At 49.0% G+C, this 23,015-nt stretch overlaps 1 protein-coding gene across 2 annotated transcripts in view; it reads left to right on the forward strand.

Moving 5' to 3' along the window:
- The window catches only part of COL15A1 (collagen type XV alpha 1 chain), a 108,396-nt gene extending 87,290 nt beyond the window's left edge, over nt 1–21,106 (forward strand). For both annotated transcript variants that reach the window (XM_030293220.2, XM_032595535.1), the window contains 14 exons: nt 1,289–1,357; nt 1,480–1,521; nt 4,014–4,059; nt 6,188–6,268; nt 6,675–6,724; nt 6,825–6,926; nt 7,844–7,988; nt 11,076–11,140; nt 12,496–12,624; nt 12,772–12,831; nt 13,572–13,631; nt 17,391–17,576; nt 18,882–18,997; nt 20,020–21,106. In XM_030293220.2, the coding sequence (XP_030149080.1) occupies nt 1,289–1,357; nt 1,480–1,521; nt 4,014–4,059; nt 6,188–6,268; nt 6,675–6,724; nt 6,825–6,926; nt 7,844–7,988; nt 11,076–11,140; nt 12,496–12,624; nt 12,772–12,831; nt 13,572–13,631; nt 17,391–17,576; nt 18,882–18,997; nt 20,020–20,233 (1,365 nt within the window). In that variant the 3' untranslated portion in view covers nt 20,234–21,106. The remainder of the gene's footprint in view (nt 1–1,288; nt 1,358–1,479; nt 1,522–4,013; nt 4,060–6,187; nt 6,269–6,674; nt 6,725–6,824; nt 6,927–7,843; nt 7,989–11,075; nt 11,141–12,495; nt 12,625–12,771; nt 12,832–13,571; nt 13,632–17,390; nt 17,577–18,881; nt 18,998–20,019) is intronic.
- The last annotated feature ends 1,909 nt before the right edge of the window (nt 21,107–23,015 follow it).

The following is a 23,015-nucleotide window of genomic DNA, read 5'->3' on the forward strand; positions in this document are numbered from 1 at the left end:
ACAGAATCTTCAGGAATGTTTGTCTCCTTCCTCCATTGCCACTTCCAAAGATCCTCCAGCCCATCCCTGTCCTCCAGCCCACTCTCAGGAGGGTCTCTGCCATTGAAAGCTCCTTAGTGGAACATAAGCTTCCTTGTCCCGACCCAAGAGGAAGGGTGGGAGAGAGATCTGGGTATGCTCAGGAAATCTGGTCTCACATCCCAGGCTCCTGACCCTGGGGTAATACCCCATCTTCCCGCTGCACACAGTCCCAGGGATATCACACCTCTAGGGGCTCAGCACATGTTTGTGAGTGCATATCAAAGGTAGGTCAGCTACTTAGGCAGAGCCTCACAAGGTGGCAGACACTGGGGGCATCAGCAGGGTCCAGGGTCTACAATAAGGACGCCAGTGTTTCTTGAGCACCTACTATGTACCAGACTCTCTACAAAGTCTACTTTTGTTTGCACCATCCTGTCTCTGCTCTGCATGCCAGAAATCAGACAGGCAAGTGAGGACTGGCTCACACTCCTCAAGCACGCTGCAGCTACTAGGTAAAGCAGGCACTCGTGCCTTCACTTAGGAGGATCCGTGCAGCTTCCAAGCGGGCCGGACTCCTCATACCTGTGGTCAGAGCCTCACCCGTCCTGCTGCAAGGTCCTGCTTGAGATCCGGGCTTGGAGGAAAAGACATTGCACAGCATTAAGGCCGCTGACCTGGCTTTGACAATAATGCCACTCTGTGGAGCAAGCTTGGGATTCTCTCTCTCTGCTCCTCTCCCACTCACACACTCCCTGTCTTAAAATAAATAAACATTAAAAAAAAAAGAAAAGAAAAGAAAAGAATGCTGCTAGTGAACAAGAGTTTTGCATTTATTTTTGCATTTATGAGGCACTCTCTGAGGTACCGTATCAGGTGAGGGACCCTCCGGTCCCCACGCCACCTGCCCCTCCATAGCAGGGATGTGCTGGTAGAGAGGTGGTGGGCTCCGTGTTGGCTGAGCCCTTCTCTGGGAGGCAGAACCTGGGTTCCAGCTGTGTGGCTTTGAGCAGGTCACTTCCCCTCTCTTGGCCTCTGTCTCCATTCGTAAACCAGGGATAGTGCTTGCTCCTCTGCCTCTTCCATGGGTGGCCGTAAAGATGCAATGGGGTCATGGATGTTGACGTGCTGTTTCCAAGTGTCACGCCTCCCTGTGGGAGAAGTAGGCGACTTTAGAGGGTCTTCTTTCCCCGTTCCTGGAGGAAGTATCCCGAAGCTGCCCTGCACTCACAATAACCTCAACTCAGGAATGGCCTTTTTCTCCCTTCAGGGCCCACCTGGCTTACCTGGGCCTCCAGGGCCCCCTGGACCCCCTGGAGCTGTGATCAACATCAAAGGAGTAAGCTGGGTAGGACAGGGGAGGGAGACCTTCAGGGGCTACTGGGGAGTAGGCCCCAGACTGGCCTAAGCTGGAGTCAGGCGTCCTGATGGCCTCACTTCTCTTGTTCTCACTTCCTGTAGGCTGTCTTCCCAATACCAGTCCGGCCACACTGCAAAACGCCGGTAAGTAGTATACAGTCACTGCCCTGAGGAGCAGATGTTGGCATAGAAAGCGACTCAGAGAAGATGATCCGTCTTTGTGTTGAAGCCCTTCAGTCCATCAGTGTTCTCTTTGATGTCTGCTATCACTTACATATAGACCCTTAAGTAAGTTGCTAGAAGCTCCCAGATAACAGACCATGGCAGTGACACATACTGGATCTTCTAAAAGGTGCACACACTGGCAGAGTGTTTCTTTTAATGCAATCAAAAATCAATGTCTTTTGTTATTATAACCACATTAAGCTTCACATTTGGAGCAAATAGTAAGAAGTAAAATAACCCCCTTAAAAATACAGATGGGAAAATAAAGCAATTCCAATCAGTGTTCTTTGCGTTAGGAACTTTTGGCTAAAACCTGTAAGTGAATGTGTGCTGTCCCTTCCCATCTGGTATGTTGAACAGTATACAACGCTGAGAGGAAGGACTCTCCCTCCCACTTTATAGTGAGGAAGCAAACTGGGACTGGGACAAGCTCACAGAGTTGTCCAAGGTTTCAGTACTGACAGAGCTGGGGTCATCCCTCGGGTCCCCTGACCACTAGGCACTGTGACTCCAAGGGGTCAGGCACGTGCCCGGTCACCCCAGCTCGGCAGTGGCACTGTCCCTGAGGTCTTGCCCATTTCTTTGGGGAAGCCCAGGGAGAGTGGGCCTGTCCCTGTGCACGGGCATTGGTCACAGAGCTGTGCGTGACCATTTCCTCATTTGTTCAACAAGTATTTATTGAGGACTTACTGAGAGCCAAGTACTCTGCTAGGCCCTGGAGATGCAGGGGTGAACTAGATGGGCGTGGCCTCTGTTCTCAGAAGTTTGCAAATTACAATTTAGAAAGGTTCCTTGAAGTGGGTTCATAATTGATGCCTGTTGGGTGTGGTGTTGAGGCTCGGGTCAGAGGCTTTAAAATGACGCAGTTTGGCTGAGTTCTGTCCATGTTGAAACTTCGAGGCTCCCAAGTCTGCAGCCCAGGGCCTGGGAACTCTGGCATAGAATGCAGATGATATGACCCACTAAGACGTCCAGGGGGCCTGCTGGTCTATGTGAGGACGACATCAAGCCAGGTCATGTTTACACCGATCGCCTGAAGGGAAACATAAAATGTCAGTGCTGGAGGGACGCTCCTGAGAGATGACTGCATTCCTCCTCCTTATCATACAGAAGGAGAAACCGGCAGCCCAGAGAGGCAAAGGGTCTGCTCGAGATTCCTGGAGAGTTTGTGCCCAAAGCCCCTCTCCGCTAACATGATTGCAGGTGTCATGGGACAGCACTTAGCAAATGTGAGAGTGTTCTAAAAATGTACTGCAATTACCACGACCTGTGCTAGGACCCTTTCCAGTGGCCACAACCTTTGGGGTCATGAGATTACAGAAAAGAAACCAAAGATGAGCTCAGAGCATTTTTGGTGAGCTTTTGATTTCACATTGCCTGGCTGGACACCATGGGGCTTGGGCATGGACATTTCCTGATCAGCTCTTGAAACGGACACTTGAAAAACAAATGCTTTCTGTCACGTCCATCATTCTATAAGCCCCCTTCTAATTTCGGCCCCTTCCTGACACCACCATGATTTCTAGCCACATGGGGACCGGAGGAACCCTATCAGCATAGCCACAGGATACCAGCTGGCCACTCCAGCCTACATCCTTAACTTTGAAATGTCTTTTCTGGGGGATTCTCTTCTGTTCCCCCCATCCTCTCTGGGTGACCCCTGAGCAACTTGTGACCCTCCACCCAAAAGTAGGAGGATCCTGGTGCCAGAGGGATCATTTTGATTCCACATATCAACTGGGAAAAGGGGAAGTTGGGTATTAAAAGCAGGGTCTCCAGTGGCTCTGTTCTATAGAAAAGGCAATGCAGGAATCTGGAAATGAACTGGGAAGGAATATTATCTAGAACAACTTAGATGCCAGACCCCTGGCACTTAATGGGGAGTCTAGAATAGCCCTTCCAACCAAATGATAACCCCCCCCCCTTATTCATTACCACTACCGTTACCAGCTCCTGTTCATTATGCACATCCTTGGTTATACACCGTAGCAAAGCTAATGGCTGTGTAGCCTCACACCTGGGTCGTCACTCACTGGGATGCTTGACCTCTCACATGAATCAATCCTAAATGATAAGAAAGCAGGCCAAGAACGCTCTGGGTTGGCTAAATCAACACCGTCGGGATTTGTTGTCTTGCAGCTTTGGGCTTTCCCTTCGCACAGTTGTTCAACCAGTAGGTCTCACCTCCCCCCGCTGGCTGCATAATGGGCCCCCCCGGTTGAAGGCCTGGGATGCCTGTGCAATGAGGGCTCCTGGGATTCTGGGGGTTCCAGAGCCAAAGAAAGGCCTGACTCCGTGACATTGTGCCTCCTACCACACACCCCCGGGACAGGGGACAGTGGCAGCTGCCTGTGGATGCAAACACCAGGACACGGTTGGCACCTTATGACCTTGCCTTTCTCTCTCTCCAGGTTGATACCACTCATCCTGGGAATTCAGAACTCATCACCTTTCATGGTACAGCTTCTCTTCTTCACCTTCTGTTTCTGTGGGACTTTTTCAGACCCTTGTAGCTCTGCAGAAGGTGGTCTCCACTCCCAGTGCTGGACCTAAGACTCATGGTGGGGAAGATCTGGCTGCATGTGGTGGGATCAGGGGTAGCTGAGCCAGCGCTGTGGGACTGGGCACCTCTCTTCGGTTTTGTCACACATCTGTATATTCTATACATCGTGGCTGGGACTTCCAGCCAGCAGGAAGTACTCAGGTTGGCTGTTTATTTGTTAATTTGTTCATAAAGCATCCACCGAGACCATAGTGCGTGAATCTATCCCGTGCATTGGGCAGATGAATCCTACGCCATTCTTGCCACCCGGGCCCTTAGACTCCCTTAGATAGAACTATTTTAAAAATCATTCTAATGTAATATACCAAGAACTAATACAGGGAAGGGCTATGGGAGCTCAGAAGACCTTTGCTTCAAAGTGTTTTTGGACCAGCAGCATTAGCATCTCCTGGAGGCGTGTTAGAAATGCAGCGTCTCAATCGCTTCTCGGGCCTTTGGGCTAAGATCAAGTGTAAGATCCACTGCAGACCTGCTGAATCAGAGGCTGCACTTTAAGCCCCCTACTGTGTCTGCACAGGAAAGTGTGAGAGGTGCTGGCTTTAGGTGTCCGATTAGTAAATGTCAGCAAGGGGCATAGTCCAGGAGACAGGAGTCTGCAGGGGAGCAGTCGCTCTGGTCCCCTGTCCCCACACTCTCTCTCCCTCTGTGTGTCCCTCAGACTGAGAGGTCTGAGCACTTGCAGTTTAAACAGGGAAAAGTCATTTTTTCCCCAATGCTGACCTCTGGCTCTGCTCTGTTGTCCATGGCCCGCCAGGCTGTGGTCTTCCTGATGATATCTGGCCCTGTGGGTTTTCTGTTGGTTTTGGTTATAAGGTCCAGACTGTTTCCACCCTCCATGCTCAGATCCAGTTCAAGGCTCCCCCTGCCCCTGGTGCAAGGGGGACCTTGGGGAGGCGGGGTAGAGCTGGATTTGCTGTCTCAGATCCCTGGTGGTTCCCCCATCCCCACGGGGCCTCTCTGGGAGACAGGGGAGGGAAGAGACCTTTCTGGACAGGACAGCCCCTGGTGAGCCTGTGTCCTGCTACTTACTGGTGGTTGTTACTCCCGCTTCGTGAGATAAGCAGCCACATCGGTGGTGGTGATCGAGCCCACCATCCCCTTCTCTGGGCTTCACCACTCCTGTGATCTCACCAGGGAGGGTGGAGACGCTGCCGCCCTGGCCCTGTGATTGCATCTCCCAGGGGACCCCCAGCTGGTGGCGTTGGGCCTCTGGTACTCACACTCCTCCCGTGCCGGGAAGCCTGAGCACCCAAACCCCATCTCTCGGCCCGAGAGCACTGCTGGGTCGATCTGTCACATCTCTTGGGAACTGGGAATTCGGAGATCTAGTGTCTACCCCACCCATCAAAGTGGGGAAAGGGGATTGCTTCCCTTTCCCAATGTTGAACTTCTGGAAGGCTCCCTCCGTGCCTCTCCCCCGCTATAAAAGAGTTGGAGAGAGAGAGAGAGAGAGAGAGTGCTTCTCACAAATCCTGAGGGGTGGTGGTGGGGTACACAGTTGGCATCCTTCCAACTTTGTGCATGGAATACTTCGCACCCTTATGGTCCTCTGAGGGAACCTGGAAGGTTCCCCTCCTCCCCTATCCCACCATGCCACACACACACACACATCACAGATGAGATGGGACTGGAGGCCTGACTGGGTGTTGAGCCCTCAGGCTGTGTGCACGAAGCTGTCTGAGACAGAGTTAACTGTAGCTTCTGCTGGGCCTCCACTGTGCATTGCTGGCACCTTAGAGACAGCACTTACTGCCTCCTGCTTCACATTACCCTTCACCGTGTCCATCTTCCCACAGAGACCGAGCTTTTGAAGGTCAGGAATTGCATCTGATGTATCTACCTCTGCCCTCCCCATAATTTAGCAAACGATTTCATACCCTCAATAGGCCTTTGTTTATTGAGTGGACTTTGCTAAAAGGGCTCAATTTGAAAACTTGTTACAGAAACGTTTTATATAGAATGAAGGTGATTTTCCGCAGTATTTTTTTTATATATATAAAATATATGTGTATTTGATGGCAGGTGTTAAAGGAGAAAAAGGATCCTGGGGTCTTCCCGGCTCAAAAGGAGAAAAAGGCGACCAGGGGGCCCAGGGACCACCAGGTATTTTATCCCTTGTTCTGGATCTTGCCTTTGATTTCTGTTCCTGAGAAATCCAGCTGAGCTAGAAAGTAAGACGGATTATATTACCACCCTGACCACAAGCTCCATGGAGTTCTAGAGAGACCCAGTCGTGGGTCCAAGATGGAACACTGTCCAAAGAGACCAGAAGTTCCTGTGCAAAGCAAGGCCCAAAGAGGGCCAGTGACATGCTCAGGATCCCACAGTGTCTGGGTTGTGGGGCCCAGCCAAGGACTCGTTTCTGCCTCCAAGGCCAGTGCCCACTCTGTTAGCTAAACCAATGTGGGGGCACTTCCACTGGGGAATAATGATGGATGCCAAGTTGGAGAGTTTATTTTTGAATTTCTGAGATTACGGTGGTGAATTTTACGCAGCACTTCTTTTTCAGGCCCTCCAGTGGACCCGACTTACCTGAGATACCTTCTAAACAGTTTGAAGGTGAGTATCTCTACCAGACATTTGGCCTGTGTTTCCAAGTTCTCGAGCTCACGGTATGCACTGGTTCGCCTTACTCTTATTGAATGTTCTCTGCTTGCAGGGGGAGAATGGAGACAGGGGGATCAAAGGAGAAAAAGGAGACTCTCATGGTGACTTCTTTGTGTCAGGGCCTCCAGGACTACCAGGAAGTCCCGGCCTGGTTGTAAGTAGTGATTTTTCCTCGCCATTTTCCTCAGTGAATCACAGCCTTCCCTGACGCACCCCAGTGGGACTAGGCAGTTGGAGAGTCAAGGGTCTGTCACAGCACCACAAGCTGGAGGTAGGAGTTGGGCATCGGCCTCTCTCCCTCGTATTTACTTACCAATAGGGATGTTGGCTGAGGACCATGGAGGAAAGGGAGCTGGCCATGGCCATATGCGTTCAGGTAACTTCCAGGTCATTAACCACACAGCCTTATTCATGTCAACGGTGGAAAAGTTGCTCAACCCAAGGAGTTACTAACTAATGGTGAACATATCAGATAATAAAGGCAGAATGGAAGGTGAGGGAGATATTTTTAGAGGGGCTATTTGATTCTTCTGAAATCTCACGAAAGAAGGAGCCCCTAGATAGGCTTGGTCTTCTTAGGACGCCAGGTTTCTCCAGCTCACAAGAGAAATTCAAGTTATGTCTCCAGTGAGATTATGACCAGATCATGACCCTCAGGAACCAGAAGCAAACCCTGGTCCTGGGCAGAGCTCACCATGAGGGCAGACTCCAGCAAAGCCAGGAGACCAGGATTCTACTTCTACCTCTGCTGCTAATTTGCTTTGACACTTTGGACAAGCCCTATCCCCTCTCTGTGCCTGGGTTTCTTAATCTGTGAAATGCAAAGTCTGGGCCCTCCCGACTCCAGGGCTCTCTGGGGTTGTATGCAGTGACATTGAACATAATGACTGGGTTGCTGTTCTTTAGGTCTTACACCTGAGTTGTGCCCAGATTGGAGGATAATGATAGCAATAGCTCGTATTTATTGACTTTTTACAAACATCCTCACACAAAGAAGAGCTGGGACTTACAGTGATTACTGGGACTTACAGTTGCTTTCTCTCTTCTGTTACTGTGCTCTTGCCTTGACAGGGGCAGAAAGGGGAGACTGTCGTCGGGCCCCAGGGACCCCCTGGTGCTCCTGGCCTGCCTGGGCCTCCTGGCTTTGGAAGACCTGGTTCACCTGGGCCACCGGGCCCCCCAGGGCCACCAGGACCACCAGCTATCCTTGGAGCAGGTTAGTACTGTGAATGCCGTCCCTGCTGTTGAGCTCAGGGTCACCACATTGGACAGGCATGTCAGAGCCACACTGTATGACAGAGAGCTATTTCCAGGTTGGAGCTTTCTTTCTTTCCTTTTTTTAAAAAATTGATGTGTAATTCACATGCCATAAAATTCACACATTTAAAGTGTACAGTTCAGTGGTTTTTAATGTATTCACAAGGTTACGCAGCCATCACCTGTCTCTAATTCCAGAACATTTTCATCACCCCAGAAAGACACCCTGCACCAACTAGCATTCAGTCCTCTTTCTCTCCTCCCCCCAGACGTGGGCACCTGAAGATTTACTTTTTATCTCTCAGGATTTGCCTACTCTAGACATGTCCTATCAATGGGATAATAACAATGTGTGGCCTTTTGTGTCTGGCTTCTTCCACTCAGCATCCTCCATGATGTATTATGTGTCAGTACTTCATTCCTTGTTATGGCTTAATAATCTTCCACTGTGTGGACATAGTACATTTTGTTTATCCATTCATCAGTTGGTGGACATTTGGGTCATTTCCACTTGTTGGCTATTAATAATAACACTGTAGGGATGCCTGGGTGGCTCAGTTGGTTAAGTGTCTGACTATTGGTTTCGGCTCAGGTCATAATCTCATGGTTTGTGAGTCCGAGCCCCGCATCAGTCTCCTCTCTCCCTCTCTCTCTACCCCTCCCCCATTCTCTCTCTCTCAAAAATAAATAAATAAACTTAAAAATTAAAAAAAAAAGAATAACGCTGCTGTAAACATTCATGCACAAGTCTTTGTGTGGACATATGTTTGCAGCTCTCCTGGGTGTTTACCCAGGAGTGGAATTGCTGGGTGGAAGAATGTATGTTCACTCTGTTTCACTGTTTGAGGAACTGCTAACCTGCTTTCCAAAGTGGCTGTGCCATTTTTGCGTTCCCACTGGCAGTGCACAAAGCTTCGAGGCTTTCCTCATTTTCACCAACACTTATTATTGTCCTATATTGTTTATTCCAGACATCACTCATTCACGTGCAGTGATATCCTGCGGTGCCTTTCCCTGAGGTCTAATGGTGTGGAACGTCTTTTCATGTGTGGGTGGAAACTCCTTGACTGCTTTGTCAATGCCTGGCCCTTAAGGGACTTGAGGACCAGCACTGATTCTAACTCTATAAAAACTCTCCTTACCCATAGCTACCTCACTTCCTCAAATAAAAAATGGGTGGGGGCCATTTGGGTGGCTCAGTCAGTTAAGCATCCAACTTCGGCTCAGGTCATGATCTCAGGGTTCATGAGTTCGAGCCCTGCATCAGGCCCTGTGCTGACAGCTGGGAGCCTGGAGCCTGCTTTGGATTCTGTGTCTCCCTCTCGCTCTCTCTGCCCCTCCCCTGCTTGCTCTCTGTCTCTGTCTCTCTCTCAAAAACAAATAAAACATTAAAATAAAAAAAAAAAAAAGGAAATGTAACTCCAACTAGCTTAAGCAAAAGGGAGATTTATTGGACGTGAAGGAGGTGAATCATTAACTTATCCGAGGGGCCGGCATGCAGCGGGACCTCAGGCACAGCCGGAACCGGGGACTCAACCCCTGTGAGGATTCTCTGGCCATCTCTTGTCATGGCTTCTCTCTGTATGCTAGCTTCATGCTTCTTCACCACAGACCACATCCTCTGCATGAAGGGAAATATGGTTACTGACAACTCAGAGCTTCCACAATCAGCTAGAAATCTTGGCCTTCCTTCTTGGTGTTAGTTTGTGAGGTCTTGGGGTGGAGGACGTAGGATCGAATTCTGTCTAACCCATCATGGCCCAGATACCCAACCTTGGGCCAGTCACCTGTGGCCAGAAGGTGCGGTCACATAACAACGAGGCAGTGCCTCCTGAATCCAAATGGTGGTAGAGGGGATGGGGAAGATCTCAAGAGAGGGTGAGGATACTAGTCCCACAAAAAAGGAAGGTGCTAGGCAGATAAAACCACAGGTGCCAACATAACCTTGAAGGATGAGCAGGAGTTGCAGGAGGGGGAAGGATATTACAGGACATGGAGAATCGGTTGTTCATAGCAGCTCTGTATGGGATGCTGCCCATGGCTCCTCGCTTCGCTGAAGGATTGCCCCTCACGTAATGCCCACAACCCACAGTTTACAAAATGCTCTCATACCAATTATCCCATTTAATCTTCACAGCAACCCCGGGAGGGAGAGGAAATGGATATTACTATAAAACTCATTTCATGGATGAAGACACTGAGGCTCAGAGAGGTTAGAGACTTGCTCGAGGTCACAAATCCTAGTGGGAGACGAGGCTGGGGTCCAAATCCAAGTCCTCTGACCCTCCCCTCACTAGACGTTCACCACCTATGTCGTGATTTTCAGGTCCTGTGCCAGAACTGCAGACCTATTTACGTGACTTGGAAAATCTCGTACAGTAATTTTACTGGGACTTGTGAAAACATCCTTCACTGCCAAGAGCTTTGCAGATTTTGGGAGGTTACAGAGGTAGAAGGAGAGCACAGCTATGTGCATTGTTCTAGGGGAAGAGGGCACTGACTCTTCAAACGCTGAGAGCCCCTGGTTGGGTGCTATGTAGTGTGTATCTTTTCTCGGTTCTCACCTCAGCCCAGTGAAGGAGAAACGCTTGTTTACATTTCACAGGTGACGAAACTGTCGCTGCACTACCCCGTCCTCCTGCAGCCCCAGCACCTTTCTTCCTCTTTCTGAGCCTGCTGGCCTCTGTGTAGCAGTTACTGGCTTGTCTCTAGGGTGAAGTAACTTGCGTGAGTCAGGACGTATTTGGAAACTCAGCACAGACTGACCTATATAAACAACAGAAGCACCAATAATTTATTCACTTACAAAACCCAGAAGTCCTAGCGTGGCTTCCTGCAAGGCTACAGTCAAGAACCCCAGATCTTTCCCAAACCTGCCAATGTGGCAGAGTCCCAGGCTGGGCCTACAGCCCCCTACAAGATGCAGTTGCAAAGTGCAGAGCTCCGAATGGGGTGATGAACACTCCCCTCAGTGACCAGCAGACATCTGAGGCACTTTTCAGAGAGCGTGCTTTTTTTGTAACTTGTCTTTTCTGCTTTGTCTTAGCTGTGGCCCTTCCAGGCCCACCCGGCCCTCCAGGACAGCCAGGGCTTCCCGGATCCAGAAACCTGGTCAGTGTTATTATCAGTGTGTATTCTCTCTTCTGCTCTGGGTGGATTTACTTAGAACTTCAGCTGTAGCGTTTAGGGGCCGGCACGCTTCTTATGTAAGAATTAGGCCTCCATGGCAATAGAATCGGTACAACTCCACGTTCGGAGGGCATGTATTACCTCTGTAGGTGACTTATTAAGTAAAAAGATACAGACTACAAAACCATTGATGATTTTGGTTCCACGCTCCTGATCCTTAATTCACTAGACTGTAACAGGAACCGATTGTATTACATCAAAAAACATAAGCACGAGAGTAGAAACAATATGGCAGCAGGTCCTGTGCTGGTCAGATTGGCCCTGGGCAGTTCAGCCTTCTCTCTCCTGCCAGAGGATGGCTCTTGCACATTCATCACCCTACACACCACTGGCGCAGGAAGGAGGTAGCACTCAGACCCTATTATGATGCACAGGAAGAGGGACAAATACCTCACAAGGATGTCAGGAGTCCTGGGAATGCTCTTGGATCTTGGCTGGATTTAACTGGAAAATTTGGCTGCCAGATGAAAAAACCGTCCAGCAGACGACGGAATTTTGATATCTGGCGCCTTTGGGGGATTTCCGAGCCATCTTGCTGCACAAAGTCATTATTTTCAAGGCTAGGTGAAAATTAATTTTTTATAATCTTTCTCAGTTGAAACGAAAAGTAAAAGCTCTCTTGGACTGATAATTTCTTTAAGACTTGATGCTTTTCGATAGATTTCTGCAGCTTCTATGTCTGCTCCTGGATTTGCCAAGATGGATGTCGAATCTTCGGCCATTTCCTAGACAAATTGCGGACCGCGATTTTCTATCATGTATTTAATGTTACAACTACCCAGCTGGGCAAAACGGATTCAAAACTTAACTGGCATCGCTCATTGGCTTGCCTTTCTTATTCCAAATGAAAACAAACTTGAAACTCTTTAAGGAGTAGCATGAGGTAAACGCAATTAACGTCAGTGCTGCTAAGCGGCTCACACAAAGGAAGTGTGCTTTTCGCAGAGCTCACCCGCGACTTCGCTAATGCCAAGACTCCACAAAGATAACTCTGTTTACAGCTTTTTAATGTCTTTGCGCTCACGGAATATTATCTTTCTGTTCTCATTTATTTATTACAGTTTCGATTTATGTTCTAAGCCAACTCATGTTTTCGTTTCCTCGAAAAGAATATCATTTGGTTATTAACCAAGGTACATGTCTCTCTAAGGCACAGTGAGCCTTTTCATTGGCTCTCAGGGGATGGCGCCTGTTTGCATTTGCAAAGGCCGATTTTTCAGATGGTACCACCGCTCTAATGGTGACTGCACTGTCTGGAATTTAAAATTTCCTGACAGGTTACGGCATTTAGCAGCATGGATGATATGCTGCAGAAAGCACATTTGGTTATCGAAGGGACGTTCATCTACCTGAGGGACAGCACGGACTTCTTTATTCGTGTCCGAGATGGGTGGAAGAAATTGCAGGTAATTTTTAAGCTTCTCTTAACAAAATGCCTCCAAATCCACTCTTAAAAAGAACAATCAACCCCTGGAAGCACCATTTTTCTGTTTTGAAAATAGCCCAACAGTTTCTAGCTGATGTCTCATTTTCAATGTCCTGTTTTCCTTAAGCTAGGAGAACTGATCCCCATTCCCGAGGACAGCCCACCGCCTCCTGCGCTCTCCAGCAATGTGAGTGGTTGCCCTGCCTGACTTCTCGCTCCCTCCCTCAGCAGCAGCAGCTTCTGAGTCCCCCTTGCTGTCCAGAACCAAGCTCTCCAAGCTCTGGCCAGCCAGCTCTGCATGGTTTAGTATCTGGTGGAAGCCCAGAGATTGCCAAGTGCCAACAGAATGTTCTCGTTAGTAGAGCAGAGGAAGAACTGGACCCAGAGGCAGGAGAGCTGCTGTTTCCACATCATAGCTGAATCCTCTTGGGCAAGAGGCTTGCCCACTCTCAGCCTCAGTTTATTTACCCGTGAAATGATGGCCGGCATAAGCAATCTAGAAGAGCCCTTTGGTTTTTGCACTCTGAGATTTCTTTGCCTGGGAACGTTGGCAGCTTCCATTGTCCCTTTTTCAGCCCCACAGCAACCCTTTGAGGCAGGCCTTGTCATCCCCATTCTGCAGCTGAGGAAACCGAGGCTCTGAAGAGTTGACTGTTCTATTAAGTGAATGTGTTGACTATGAAACATGGGTCTTCCTCTTCCTTGGTTCAGTGTTCTCTGTAAAAGATTTGAGAATATCCCCTCCCTTTCTGAGGATCATTTCTGCATGGGGACATGAAACTCTTGGCAATTAAGAGCGGCCCCCAAAACAATGGCAAGCTATTTAAAGTATCTATTCAAGAGACATCACTCTTGAACCTCCGTGTACTCTGAAGAACAGTTTGCATGCATATTCAGGACTGTTTGTTTTCGTCTTTCCCATAACAGCCCCATCAGCCACAGCCTCCACTGATGTCTCTGTCAAGTGTCAATTACCAGAGGCCTGCAGTAAGTATAATTCATGCATTTATCCTGCAGATGCTGAGCTATGTGTCTACTGTGTGCTAGACCCCGTGCGTGGTACGCAGTTCCCACCCTCAAGGTGCATCTAGACTAGAGAGAGGGGCAAACAAAAAAACAGGTAGTTACAGTAGTGTGGTAAGTCATTGGGGCAAGGCCAACAAAGGGGGCTGGGGGCGTGAGGAACATCAAAGAATTCTGGCATCTTTAGAGGGGGTGACCTCTACACTAAGGCCTGAAGGAGAGCTGAGAGAAGGAGGGACCCAGGTGGGGGGTAGAGAGCGGGCATTTGAGGCAGAGGGGATTTGGAACAGAGGGAGGCAAGAGAGAGAAGTGTGCTTTTGTGTAGTTTTAAGTATGTCAGTCTGGTCGAAGAGGCAGAGCTCAAGGTAGAGAAGGGAGAAGGTGAGTCTGCAGAAGGCAGAGACTTGTCATCAAGAGCTGGTAAGCCAAGCTAAGGACTTTGACTTTTTCCAGTGGGCACTGGGCAGCCACTGAAGGGTCTTAAACAAGAAAAGGGTCTGTAAGATTGGCATTTGAGAAATTATCTTGGTTACAGTGTACAAATGAGTTGGAGGGAACAGGACCAGGGGCCCAAAGACAGTTAGGTGGCTGTTGTTTTATCTGAACCAGGATCACAGCAGTGAACATGTAGAAAAGTAGGAAGATTGGAGAGAAATTAAGGAGATAGGAGAGTGACAGATTAGGTCACTGGTATGGAAACGGGGCGGCAAGGATGAGGGAAATCAGGAATGATGCCCAGGTTTCTGCTTGGGTAATTGAGTGGTGCTGGTTTCCTTCCCAAGGATCATTTTGTTACCGGAATTAAAATTCTGACTCTTTTCCTTCACTAGCTTACGTGAAGATTTTGTTCAGATAATTGCAGGAACCTCCTGGCACTCAATTGCAGGAAGTACAACTGGGTCTGTGGACTCTTGTCCCTGCTATTAGTCTGCTCCTCTCCCTCTACAGACCAGCTCCTGCAAGGGTCTTTCTTCCCGCCTCCCTTCCGCCCCCACCCCAACGCGCAGATGTAGGTTACATCCACAAAGCTTGCACACACCACTTTGGGTTGCCATGGCGCTGATCCTGGCCTCCGCTCCATGTGATCTTGCAGCTGCAGAGCCCAGTGCTACCTCACCCCATTCAGAGTCTGGGGAGAGGTAGTCTACATGGGTCCTCTTGGGCTAATTGCCCACTCCCAGCCAGATCAACAGCAGCCAAGAGAAGGAGATTGAATGACCTAAGGCCACTCTTTTTAGCGAGCGTTGTGGGGACATTTTCGAAAAACAAGCCACGGGCTCGGCAGCCACCAGAAATGGGTTTCCTGCAGTGCTGCTACTTGTCAGGCAGGACCTCATCCGGGGCCCACTGAGTGCGGGCACCTGTAGGAGACCTGAGTGGAGGCCACCCGGAGGGAGGCAGATAAGGGGCCTTATCCGGAGATACAGATCTGGGAGTCTTCAACCGAGCCCTGGCAATGGTGACGGAGGGCGCTAGGATTCCCAAAAGAGAATCTGCACCCTGAGAAGAGTTTGGACTGTGAGGAGCAGAAGCAAAAGGAACTGATGGAAGAAACGTGAGAACAAATAGAAGCCATAGCCAGAGAGGAAGAAAGAATGCCAAACAAGGTAGAAGCCAGCCGCGTCACATGCTTCCAGGAGGTCCATCAAAAGAACTAAATGGTGTTCTCCAAATTTAGAAGCCAGAGAAAAGCATTTCTGGAGCGTGAGGGGATGCCAACGAGATTCCCTCTGCTTGAGGAATAAATGGGAGGTGAGGTGAGGAAAGAGAGGCGTGTATAGGTAACCCTACCAAAAGCTCAGCCGTGAAGGGGAGAAGTTAGGGCAGCGGCTGAAGGATTTTTAAAATAACATTTTATAAATTCTAAAGTAATCTGTTTTTTTAGAACATTTGGACGATAAATAAAAAGAATGGAGAAGGAAACGGGACATGGCTGTAACTTTACCAAAACTACAACCATCCACAGACTCACCCTTTTAACATTTGATTGTTGAAACATTCTTGTCTTCATAAAAATGATAGCGTGTTCGTCATAAAAAAATGTTCTGGCACTTAGAGAAATATAGACGTGAGGGCACCAAAGCCCCCAGTCCCACCATTCAGAAACAGCCATCATTCCAGACAGTTCTCTATGTATTTTTTTAAGGAAAGAGAAGTGGAGACAGGTGGGATTGGAGGCATGGCAGGGAAGCCCTGTGCTCACCTCTGCACCTTTCCTAGGTGTCCCCCGGTATGGGGACACCATCCTCCTGTGACTGCCCTTGGGTGTGGCCACCAGAAACCCACTGGTTGGAAGATGATGAGACCAGAGGGCCTCTTGCCTCAGGTGCTACAGTCTGCAGATACATGGGAGGGAGGAAGAGAGAGTTTGTATGTGAGACTACAAGTCCGGTGGCCTGGAGGTGGTCGTGGTGAGTGAGCAGCATGCTGTAGCCCCCTCCCCATGCTAAGGGCTGCTGCTAGGAGGGCTGCAGGGGAAGTCTTGTCTCAGTTGGAAGGGGTGGTGTGCTTGACCTGGACCTCTATCCAGCCTGGTGATACAGGCAAAACAAGGATGAATAAAAAGGAGGAAATTGGGGGATGTTGCGAGCTTGGAGTCTGTTCTCTTCAAAATGGGGCAGGAAGGGGATGGTGAAATGGAGAAGGAGGTCCAGAGACGGGCAGGGACTGCGTGGAGCAGTCTGGATGTTGTACTTCACGGCAAGCTGTGCCCAACCGGGTGGACGCTGGAGGAGCAGGAGAGTGCCAATATGGTGGCACTTGGGGCTGGGCCACAGAGACGCTTGGTGCCGGGTCTCATTCAGACCTGAGAGACACTGCAGATGTGCGGAGAGAAACACCGACCACCTCCCACCTCGCCACACAGGGCTCATTTGCATGCCCTTTGGTTTGAGATCGTTTGAAATATTTTTCTTTTCTGGAGACTTGGGCACAGGGTCTGCACCAGCCCTCCCAGCTCTATGCTGGTGAGAGGACAGCCACTCCTGAGGTGACATCGAGGAGGGAAAAGACCGCTCCTGGACACATGCCACAGAATGTATTATTCCAGAAGGCACAGCACAAAGGCCGGGAACGAGGGATGGGTTTTGAGGGAGGAAGTGTGGGAGAAAACAAGACTATGGAAGGACTTTTATTTTGGCTGCTGACCAAAGTGGCAGGAATGCAAGGCTAGAATTACTGTGCGACCCCTAGTTTCTAAAAGGGTCTGCCCAGCAGTCTTAGCTATAAATGTCATGACCTTCTCCTTTCAGTGCCTTTCCCTCTGGGCCTCTCACAATCAGCCCCAGGCCTACTGGGGAAGTAGAAGAAAGGGCAAGGTCAGAAAGCTTGGTGTAGCTCTGGGATCCAGGACCAGAGCCACTCAAAACCCTCCTGGAAGCTGAACTAGGACATACCCAGAAGCTTCCAGCAAATGGCCTGCACACTAGATTCAGATCTCTGAAGTGCTCTGTTTTGTTTTTTGTTTCACATATGGAAGAAATTTCCACCATTTAGAGCTGTTCAGAGAGCTGAAGCAGCCTGCCTGGGATCTGAGCTCTCCTGCCTTGGAGATGGTCAGGCTGGGGCTGGAATGCCACTGTCAGGTGGAGGCTGAATATGATGACCTCTAGCGCCTTCCATCCCAGCAAGTCTGGGATCTTACTAGGAACATGAGATGGGTGTGGGGTTGGGGTTTGCTTTTTAACTAACTGCACTGTCTTTTCTCTCACTTCCCTTTTTCAGCTGCACTTGGTCGCTCTGAACACGCCATTTTCTGGAGACATTCGAGCTGACTTTCAGTGCTTCCAGCAGGCCAGGGCTGCAGGACTGTTGTCCACCTATCGAGCATTCTTATCGTCCCATTTGCAAGACCTCTCCACGGTTGTGAGGAAAGCAGAGAGATATAGCCTTCCAATAGTGAACCTCAAGGTAAAAATAAATATTCTTCCCATTGTCTTCCGGGCACACTGGTCTCCACAGAATCTGTAGGCAACTGCCACTTCCTGACATCTTCAGAAGTGTGCTGGTCTGAGACCTCACCTGCCTCTGATTGGCTATGTGACTTTGGGTGGGTCAGTTTAACCTCTCTGTGCCTCAGTTTCCTTGTATTTACAGTGGCCCTTGGACAGTACGACTCTTGGGGCAGACAAAAGGAAGGAATAATAATCCCCTCTTTCGCTTACATACCTCTTAAAATGTTTACTGTATATCCATTATCGTCACAGATACTTCCAATAAAAGAGGGAGTTGTTCTTTCCTCAGGTTGTCAGATGAAGAAACTGAGGCTCAGAGGGAGAAAAGAGTTTGCCCGGAAGTCACTACCAACCAGAATTCCTTTCCTTGACTCGCAGTCCAGGGCCGTCAGTTCTGCCCGAGGCTGCTTTCTGTAGGGCATTGACTGGATGGCACCAGAGAAGAGCTACTTAGCACTGGTCCCAGAGCGGAGCCACGTCATCCTGCACCCTGCTTTGGTCCTCTCCGCATATCTAAGCTGCCCAAACCTGCCAGACATTTCTCTTCCCCCTTTCGCTGGCCAGGCAGGGCCTTGTAGGCCTCCCGTTATTCCATGGAAATAGCCGGCTCCTTTAAGGCTACAGAGGGACAGCTCAGTTACTGCTCAGACCCATCCTGGATCCTGACCTCTCCCCATATCTCAAAAGTGCTTTGAGACCCTTAAGTCCCTGTGACCCCAGTGCTCCAGTTTGGTACCTTGAGGCTAGCAAGTTCCATCCTGACCCCATAGCTCCCATAACCCCTTCTCCTGAGGTTCTCTTCTGCCACATTCACCCAAATTGTTGGTATTCTTGGAATACAAATAACTGAAGGCAACTGGGCTCCTTCAGGAAAAGAAGTAAGAGAGTCATCTCTGTATCACCCACAGTGTAGATTGACATAGGCCTGGCACAGATTTGGAGTTTGGTGTATATGTATAAAATTTTTAAGATAAAAATTAGTGAAGACGTGAAACACACTTTGGTTGGGGAGCAGCCTTCATACACATATGATAAGAGAAATTACCACAAGAAATAGGACCATAAAACCAAAAGGGTTCAGGGATGGATGATGAACTCAAACCACAAACAGCTCCTGAACTCCCACTCTGTCCAGGCTCTGGGATTGGGGCTGGTGGCTTTGGTGTGAGGTGGTGTGCGGGCCTTGAAGAATGAATAAATAGCCAATCCATTTGCAGGCTGATGGCAGAAGAATTCCAATGTAGCATTTCTATCTCCATAGGGCCAAGTACTTTTCAATAATTGGGACTCAATTTTTTCTGGCCACGGAGGTCAGTTCAATACACATGTTCCAATATACTCGTTTGATGGCCGAGACGTGATGACAGATCCTTCCTGGTAAGTAAGGGTAGAAGCCCTCAAAGTATATGGGGCTATAGACTGCTTTAAGAGACATTCTAACAATGCGATGCTTTTACCAGCTGCCCCTCTGGGCTGTTGCTAGACTGAGCCTCAGTGAGCCAGCTGAGGGCCATGGAGGGAGTCCTGGCCTCGCAGCCAGGGGACCTGAGTCCAGTACCTTAATAAAGGACCTTTCCAGGTTCTCCCACTCTCTGAGCCTCAGCTGCCTCGTCTGTAAAATGGTCAAAATAATCACATCTATCCCCTAGGATTGCTGTGAGCATCAAATGGTAAGTATGAGACTGTCCAACATGCAGTAGGCACTCGATACCTGGTAAGGAACGCTGTTCTTAGTGACCCTTTAACCCTGTGCTGTGGGAGCTGTGCTCTAATTCTTTCAATACGTGTGCTCATTAAGATCAGAACGAACTGGCAAAGCTTTCCTCAGTGTCTACCCTATGCCAGGCCTGATGCCCCCCCTGAAAGGCACAGTAATAAACTACATGACCCCATGCCCTTACAATGCTCATGGTCTACAGGGGAAGACAGACACGAACCAGCTACAATTCTGGACAGAACACTGTGATTGTAAAATGGAGAAACAGATAAGATGACACAAGCACAGAGGAAAGATTCGTTCTTGTTTGGGGCTGACAGTTAAGAGGGCTTCCTGTAAAAGGAAGCATTTAATGGACTTTGAAAGATGAGAAGGGGTCACTGATCTGAAAATGAGAGAGAAGCTACTCCAGGCTAAGAGACCTTATGAGCAAAGGTTCAGATTCACAAAAGTGGAGAGTCTGATCTGAGAAAGTCCAAGCTGGGTCTGGTTGGAATACAGGATGTTCAGCTAGCCGAAAAGAGCAACTTTCCAAGTGGTGGGGTGTGACCATGATGTGGGGCCAGACCATGAAGGACTCAGGAGTCTGACTTGGTTCATTACTTAGGCCAGTTTGTTCACCGATGGGATAGGCCACAAAGAAGTGACATGTCAAAAGTAACGTGGCACAATTCTTTTGCAGGCCCCAGAAGGTCATCTGGCACGGCTCCAGCACCCATGGAGTACGTCTTGTGGATAAGTACTGTGAAGCGTGGCGAACCGCCGACATGGCTGTCATGGGACTGGCCTCCCCACTGAGCACAGGGAAGATTCTGGACCAGAAAGCATATAGCTGTGCTAATAGGCTAATTGTTCTGTGTATCGAAAACAGTTTCATGACAGATGCTAGGAAGTAATGACCCTTCAATGATTCTTAAGAGTTTTCCAATTTTTCTTATGTGAAGAGCCAACACTGAAATCGAAAATGTTTAAATGTTGTAAATATTAATTGTTTATTACACATCCGTCACAACAGCAGCCAAAGAAAACATACCTCAATACACTCAAAACTGAAGACATAAAGGACTCAGATCAAAAGTAAAATCTGATCCATCTATCGGTGCTATAGATTCTGCAGGAGACCCCATGCAGTGTGAACACATCCCAGCACGGTTAAGAGCGAGTTGAAAACAAAGGCCTTGGCTTTCTGCCCACTGCATCCTTCAGAAAGTAATTTCTTCCTTTAACCATTGTTGTTGAGTGTAAGATGTCCTTCATGTTTTCTCACAAAGTCAGTGTTTAGAAATGTTACCCTAAGTTATGTGCAGACCGAATGCTTTATTCTTCATACATCCATAATATACATCCGTCCTTTGCTGTTCATACAGAGACACAGAACTGCTCAAATGATTCTATTTGTATTTTCTGATATTACCAGACCCTAATGTTTATTTTCTAAAATATTTTTGCCATCATGCTTTAGGAGTTTTAGATTTTTACACAATATTTTAGTATGGCATCTGTTTATATAACTCCGACTTGCTGGAAAAGGTTAAACTCCAAATTATCTGAAACTAGAAAAGAAATAATGTGTAAGACTACCTTTCCCTTGGCAGGCCCTCCCCACCCTCTGCCCCAGATTTTATGACTTTCGTGGGGCAACTCTCGAATTATAACGGCGTTGAACAAACAGGTTCATGAGGATGAATTTTCTGAGACACATATATCTTTGTGCTATATGCTTTGATTTTTTTCCATGTAAGTGAACATAAAAACGTCTTTTCCAGGTGCTTTCTTCTGTTTGACTCTTTTCCCCTAGTTCCTTTATTCTCCACCACTGATGTGGAAGTGGCCCTGGGGTGGGTTTGCTAACCCTGCCACTGCTCCACAGCCCTCGGGAGATGATCAGAGAACAGGAGCATTTCCCGTCACGCTCCTCCACCCCTGCCTGTTGTCTCCCACTTGGAGGGCGCAGCGTGGGGTAGGGCATAAGGACCCCAGTGAGGAAAACAGGGTGAATTATGACTGTTGCAGTGCGTGACCTTGGGCAAGCCCGCCTTGTTTTTTCAAGGAGGTTGGGATAAAATAACCATATCAGCTCCCAGTTATTAAACATCAGACTTATTATAAGGCCCATTTACCTTTCTTAATAACCCTGCAAGGTAGGTATTTTTAGCTCCACTTTATAAATGGGAAAAAAAAGTTAGGGCTCAGGAAGTCCCTTGTTTCGGGTCACCCAGCTGGTGAGTGGTAGGTCTGTGTCAGATCTTTGCAAGGAGCCACTGCACGAGGCCGCCTGTCTGCTCCCTCCAGCTCTGAGTCTGTGGCACTCTGGCTCTTGGCTTGACCCTGCAGAGAAGCAGAATCACCAGGCACGGGGCATTCTGGGATACTTCCTCCCATTCAGCTGGGCTGGCCCAGAAGCTCTGCAACGTGAATCCACCCGAATAGTCCTTGAGGTAGGAAGGAAATTGAGGACAAAACAATAAAAGGAGACAGCCCATAACCTCACTTAGGGGCTTCCTAAGTGGAAGAGTGATGAGAATCTCTAATGAGTCATGGAATAAAAGACAGCTATAGGTTGGAAAGCCCCAGAATTGGATTGTTGAGGACCAGCCCATCTACCAAGTGAGTGGGGGCTGGGAGGTGCCTGGTACAGACAGGAACAGAGACAGGAGAGGGACAGGAGGCTCCTGAGGTCATGAAGTGAAGATGTCATCCATTTTAGTCAGAGCCTACCATGGGCCTGGGTCACAGAGCAGGCAGGACAATATTTACAGGTCACAGAGCAGCCAGGGAGAGTGAAAAGGAGCAGACACTCCTTCTGCTAACTCCCGGAAGGGAGGTTGAGTTGTATGCCCTGGCTTCCCAGTGCTCTTTCTCCATGGGAGTAGGTATAACCAACCGGCCCTCCTGGAAGAGGCCCTGAATCAACCCCAGCCCTTTCAGTCTCGGAGAATGATGGTTAAAATCCTGGGCATTCAAGACCCTTCAGTGAACATCAGCTTTCCTGTCACTTGCCAAAGGCTACCAGCCCGGTCTCCTCATGGTTACTTAAGTGAGTCACATAGGCCTCTGCAAGACCGTTGCTCACGGCCCACCCCATCCTGGGATAGCCATCACCAGTCTACGTCTAGCCTCGCCCACTCTCTGATAGCCAGTGCAGACTCTGCTTCATCCTCGACATCCCCCAGTCCCCTGAACCTGTCTGCCGTTTGTATTCTTCCTCCTCTGAACACCTCAGGTGCTTGGCACATACTTGAAACAGAGGCTGAAAGGTCCCTAAGCCTTTGCTTACTCCTGAATGTACCTCAAGACCAGGAAACGGGCTAATTCTCTCAGGAATAATAGGGAAGGAACTATGCCCCCAGTAGTTCATCTTTACAGCACTGGAGGCCTTTGGGTACTTGCCCTGAGTCCACAGAGCATCAAGGTCTGAAGCCCACAGTGTCTAAGTTCCCCTGTCCAGAAGCAAAACCAGAAGGACAGAAGCAGATGTCAACATATATGAGGGGCCAGGCCCCGTGAGGAGACAGACTTTGAAGGGCAAAGAGGAGCCAAGAGACTGAGAGGGTATGGGAGGTGGTGAAGACAAAGCATGGAGAAGGTCCAGGGTGATACTCTCTGCCAAGCTGAACGTGGCCATGTGGTGGTGTCTGAAGGGGAACTGAGGAAAGGAGGAGGATGGATCCCAAGAGC

The sequence above is a fragment of the Lynx canadensis genome, chromosome D4 (genome assembly GCF_007474595.2).
Source record: "Lynx canadensis isolate LIC74 chromosome D4, mLynCan4.pri.v2, whole genome shotgun sequence".
Lineage (NCBI taxonomy): Eukaryota > Metazoa > Chordata > Mammalia > Carnivora > Felidae > Lynx > Lynx canadensis.